At 31.0% G+C, this 6188-nt stretch overlaps 1 protein-coding gene across 1 annotated transcript; it reads left to right on the forward strand.

The window, feature by feature from the left end:
• Positions 1–2129: 2129 nt before the first annotated feature.
• On the forward strand, positions 2130–5431 carry LOC110684256 (CEN-like protein 2). Its single transcript, XM_021860692.1, has 4 exons — positions 2130–2911; positions 3313–3374; positions 3513–3553; positions 3682–5431. The coding sequence occupies exons 1-4, from the start codon at positions 2726–2728 to the stop codon at positions 3897–3899; spliced, it is 507 nt and encodes a 168-aa protein (XP_021716384.1). The 5' UTR covers positions 2130–2725; the 3' UTR covers positions 3900–5431.
• Positions 5432–6188: the final 757 nt, after the last annotated feature.

Below are 6188 nucleotides of genomic sequence, written 5' to 3' on the forward strand. Positions count from 1 at the left end.
ATAAACAAGTGACGCAAATAACAAATAAGAAGTTTATTAGAAGTGTCATTTGCGTCGCTCTTTTATAGAGGAGTGACGCAAATAACAAAAAAGAAGTTTATCAGAAGAGTCATTTGCGTCGCTCCTTTATAAAAGAGTGACGCAAATAAGAGTCATTTGCGTCGCTCCTTTATAAAGGAGCGACGCAAATAACAAAAAAAAAGTTTATCAGAAGAGTCATTTGCGTCGCTCCTTGACGCAAATGACTCTTATTTGCGTCGCGCCTAGGAGCGACGCAAATGACTTAAAAGTCATTTGCGTCGCGAGCAGTTGCGTCGCTCATAGAAGCGACGCAAATACACTATAAATGAGCGACGCAAATGAGCCTTTTTCTATTAGTGAATATTCGAATGTATAGCTGCTTATGTTAAGAAAATTTTAGTTTATATCTATGGGAGGTAGGAAAGATTTAGTTTATATCTCTTATAATTATGTGAGTATTATTCATTTATTTTTCAAATAAACAAATAACATTATATAAAAAAAGGAAATAAAATGAATCTAAATGACAAAATTAATTTGTTAGTAAAAATGAACCCTTTATTACTAATTGAATTATGTTAGTTTTTTTTCCCTACGGAATTAATAATACCTTATTCAAAAAATCAATAAGTTGATTTATAAATCGTGCATCGCACGGGCACTATGCTAGTAATCTAGTATATACTAAAGAAAACAAGCAAAAACTCATAAACAAATTAATTGAATCAGAATCATACGTGTGGCAACTAAGCTATATTAATTTAAGATTAATTAAAAACGTCAAATTGTTAGATTTGTGACATTACTAGAGGTAGGCAGAATGCTTCGATCTTCTATATATATAGTAATCCACTCTTCTTAATGTTCTCATTTACTAGTTTAAGTAGGAAAAAAGTGAAAGATTGAAGTATATGAATGACGACTCACCACTAAGTGATTAATTCCATTTAGTTACATATTCTTCTTTTATATAATTATAGGTATTTAATTGATTAATGGTGGAGTTACTTTATACTCCAAATTTATATTTATCAAGGTGGTGTGTGTATGCTTGTCTAATGATTGCTTAGCTTGATTGTATTATTGGTTGAATAATTAAGCAGATTCTATTGATAAACACTTCATAATTATTGCTATTTTTGTTTCAAGTTTAGCCTCTTCTGCTAAAGATCTTAGGGCCTTTAGTAGCTTCCGAATGTGAAGCAACTTCTGATCAAATTCTTCATGTCTAGAGACATATACTACTTTCATTCTTAAATATTCGCAATACCTTTTTACATCAAATTGGCCATGTATGGTAATTAGCTCGAGACAAGGACTTCATGCTCTAAGCATGATTTTGGTCTAGGAAAAAAAACAAAACAAGCATTCATAGTTTAGTTCATGAAAATCCTAAACCATCAAATCATTCACAAATCTTATAATTCGTGGTAAAACTGTTACGATTATAGGAATATATTACAAAGTATTGATAACATTAAGAGTCATCATGTTTTGTATTAGAAATATTTATTTTATAGAAGTTGCAAGTGTTTAGGAATATGTTTCCAATATATCTTGATGTTATTCTCATGTACTTGTATAATTATTCTACACTATGATCAGTAATATTTGTATGATTGTACTATATCAGTAATGTCACCAGATACTGTTCTTGTACTATATCAGTAATGTCCTTACTCTTTAAAGGTTTATTCCAGATTTTTGGCACCCTTGCCAAACAAGGATTATCATATTTTGCTTTTATAGCAAAAATTAAGAGGATGTTAGAGATTCATTGCTAGTTAACAGGGAAGAGAAACATAATTTAGGCCTTAAGAAGTGGTTTATTTCTAAGTAGCTCTTCAAAGTGTTATTTGAAATAATTAGATCTCAAAGAAAATAGTCATATTGTTATCAGTGTTAAGTTGAAAGCATTCAAATCCAATCTCAATTAGAAGCTAAATGGACCATTCAATTGGAAGCTTAATTGCATCAATCAGAAATGCTGGTTTGGTACTACATACCACTTCTCAATCCGTCTTATTTAAAGAGAAAATAATAAGGTAGCTAGTAAAGAGTAAGTTTTATATAGTTAGTCCCATGTCCCATATGAAATACAAAAGACACTAGCTAGCTAGGTCTATGCGTTAACTTTATATTCACTTAAACTTATTATATATGAATTGACTTAAAATATTGTCGAAGTATTTACTTGAAATACTTATATTTTTGTACATCATCTTATGTTGATTTTTTTTTTCAAAAAAAAAAAGCCAAATGTAACCAAGCCAATTGACTAACCTACTCCCTAAATTTCACTATGAATGAATATGAGTGGTTAACAAAATACTTGCACAAATAATTACCAATAAAGACCCTAGAGAAAGATGCTGGAACTATGGAAGATACCACAAGACACCAAGATTTTGAAACAATAATAATAAGGTACACTTTGAATTGCCAATTTTTCAAACCTATGTACACTAAAATCCTTGGCCCCACCACCTCCTCTTTTTCAATTTTTTTTTTCTATTTATTCTTTTTTATTGTGTAAATTGATTAATTATAGCTTCCCCTTACCAGTATATATATAATGAGATCATCTCCCCACCAATACCATCAAGACACCCCTTCAAGAGACCTTACATATAATTGTCTCTTCCAAAATTAAACCCCATAATAATATTTCTTCTCTCTTTTTTTTCTCTAGAAAACGGCAAAGATGGATCCTCTCATCATTGGAAGAGTAGTTGGGGATGTCATAGACAATTTCAACCCAAGTGTGAGAATGTGTGTCACTTACAATAATAAGCAAGTTTACAATGGTCATGAATTCTTCCCTTCTTCTGTCACCCTTAAGCCTAGGGTTCAAGTTCTTGATGGTGACTTGAAATCATTTTTTACCTTGGTACATTTATAATTTCCATCTATACTTTTTACTTCAATTCGATTTCTCCCGCCCCTTCAGTTTATAAAAGAAGATAACCTTAAGAAAAACGAAAAAAAAAAAAAAAAAAAAAACCCTCTTAAAAGCATCTTCATATAACTTAATGATGATAAAAGAGTTATGTATCACGCGAGTACATACAAGTCTAATATCAAATAATAAATATATATATGAAGTATATCATACTATACTTCATAAGAATCAGTATAAGTGATGGTACTATTTTAAAAGTTTTTTCTTTGTTTCTAATATTTACTATAGTAAAGTTTTTACATTTGATCTTATTGCATGATAGCATCTACACACATACATATTTCCACTCCAACTGGGGCTTATGTTCTCTTTCCTCCTATATGTGATAGATTATGACAGATCCAGATGTTCCAGGACCCAGTGATCCTTACCTTAAAGAGCACCTTCACTGGTATACTCTTAACTTAAAATCCAAACCAAAGTTTAATATATTTATATGTTTATATTCATGTAAATGTAATTTTTATTGTTATCTTTTATCAAGTAGAAACTTAATAAGCTTACTCAAATTTATGTGCCTATGTTACAGGATAGTCACAGATATTCCAGGCACAACAGATGCTACTTTTGGTAAGCAAGCTCTCAACTTATATCATAATCATCAAGGGGACTTGACCACTACTTTAAGATTAATTAAACAAACAAGTAAACTAATGATTTCATGGTATATACTTACTCCATTATATGATATGTGATAGGGAAAGAGATGGTGACCTATGAGCTGCCGAGGCCGAACATAGGCATCCACAGGTTTGCGTTCATCTTGTTCAGGCAGAACCGTAGGGGTACTGTCGTCCCACCGTGCAGTCGAGATCGATTCTGCACCAAAAAATTTGCTGAAGACAACCAACTTGGCCTTCCTGTTGCTGCTGTCTACTTCAATTGTCAAAGGGAAACCGCTGCTCGAAGGCGCTAGCTGAATATTCATCTTTGGACACCAAGCCAATGATATTATCTCGTATTCTAATGTACCAATTATGCAATAATTTGGTTTAAAATAAGATTGCTCTTTACTTGGTTAGGGGGAGGAGTGTAATGTTTATGATATGATATATGAGTGACCTAACTAGCTAGAAGAAGGAAGTGGTTTATGTTAGTTATTAGCTTCTGGTTGCATATTAGTTTATGTAGCTTTAATTTGTTTTATGCATGTCCTTGATATCTATGTGTACTAATTTCATATCGTATGATATTTCCATATTAATACGAAGTATATACTGAGCAGTACTTGAGCTGTCTAGGATCAAAATTATAAAATTAGATCTATTCATCATTAAACCTATCCATCAAATGCATCCCATTGGTCTCAAGATTATAAAATTGACATGTTTTTCACTTTTTATGACAACAAAAAAAAAAAAAGAATTTTAGATGATGACAACAAAATGCTAAGACAACTTAAATCTTTGAAATCCTTGACTATTCTTAGAAAAATAAAAGACATACATTTCTTAGCAAATAGCGAAGCTTATTTAACCTACTTTAATTCTAAAATTATAAACATAACACCACTCTCTAAAAAACTTAACCATCAAATTAGTTGATTTCATGTACACTTATTCTTGATATATCCTATACCGTATATTACATAAAAAAAAAAAAAAACCTCCCTACAAATCACTTACCTAGGAGAAAAGATCAAAACACACATTTTAATTTATGCTTAAGCACAATGTGACTAATAACTAAAGCGATATGAGACCATATTTGACCTTCTATTTTTGGTTTTTATAAGGAAATCTTTTTACCCATAACAGTCACTGTTACAATGTTACAATCTTTTTCTATTCTCTAACAATCTTAATTCCCTCAAAGCTAATGTATAATAGGACCCACACTCTTACCTCAGTAAGGCTACGTCAGGTGGACAATACACTAGCTTAGACCCCTCATTTGATTACTTCCTTAATCCTTGCACTTTTTCTCTATATTTTGCTGCCCTATTATATTTTCTTTCTTTTCACTTTATTTACCCCTTTTCATTAATACCGGATTATACTAAGCTACCATTAACTAGGACAAGAAGTATGGCCTTCATTATCAAAGAGGGTCTCAGGGTTTAGGTAGGTCTAAAAGCATGCAATGGTACCTTCATTCCAACTATTAGAGAACTTTTTTAATTATTCCAATCTACCAGCAACATAGTAAAAGTAAGCAAAAGTAAGAATATTTTCTTTTCAACTTAATGATTTCTCTCTAACAAAATATGTTTAAATAAGACAAATTCAAGCAATATCAGTTTATAAGTTCAAAAATGCTATGTTGAAATGTTACTCCGGATATGTGTTCTATTCCATGAATATTGCACATACACTAGTTCAGAAATGAAAGCCAAATTAAATAGTAAGCACTGCATAACACAATTATATATAAGAGAAACTGAAATAACTCAAATATAAGCAAAGGAAAACGAGCAATAAGCTAATAACATGACCCCTATACTATCATGTAAACTTCACCCAATAGTTAGTACTTCGTATTTATTATACATGATGTGATGACATGGAAAAAAGAATTAATTAAGTAATTTAGAAGTAAATTCTAATACGAGAAAGCATATTTTTAACAAAATAGATTCACTTTAAACTTCATTCTCTTTTCAAATTGTAGAATGTTACATATTTTTAATACGAGACAGCATATTTATTGCCCCCCAAAAAATTTCCTAGCTCTATTAATGACATGAGTGATAAATCTCATGTAATAGCACTGAATCATTCAAAAAAAAAAAAAGTTTCTACTCATAGATGCATGGTTCCAGAATTTTCAAGATCCTTCATTCTTAACCAAGCCTATTTGAAATAAAAGCAACAAATTGACAGAACCCACATACATACCTGATAGGACAAATGATGAGCCAAGTACATACAGGAGAAGTAGTACTACTAAAGCAGAGTATTGACACAAATGGGGATCATCTTATAGTGGAAAAGATGAATGTGCTCCAGAACTATAGCACCACACTGAGGCTGCACTGCTGCAGTCAAGCATGAACCAATGATGTTCTCAAGAAATTCACAAAAGCAACATATTTGTACATAGTTCAGAATTAAATGAAATCTTTTTTACATTTGTCTATTATACAAGTACTATTTATTGTTATATTTTTTGTTTTACTCCCTTTTCATTTTAAGTTCTACTCATTTTTACTTTATCTTAATTTTTCTCTTTTTTTCTTGCACATATAGCTTTTTACCGGAGTAGC

This window comes from Chenopodium quinoa, unplaced genomic scaffold (genome assembly GCF_001683475.1).
Source record: "Chenopodium quinoa cultivar QQ74 unplaced genomic scaffold, ASM168347v1, whole genome shotgun sequence".
Classification (NCBI taxonomy): Eukaryota; Viridiplantae; Streptophyta; class Magnoliopsida; order Caryophyllales; family Amaranthaceae; genus Chenopodium; species Chenopodium quinoa.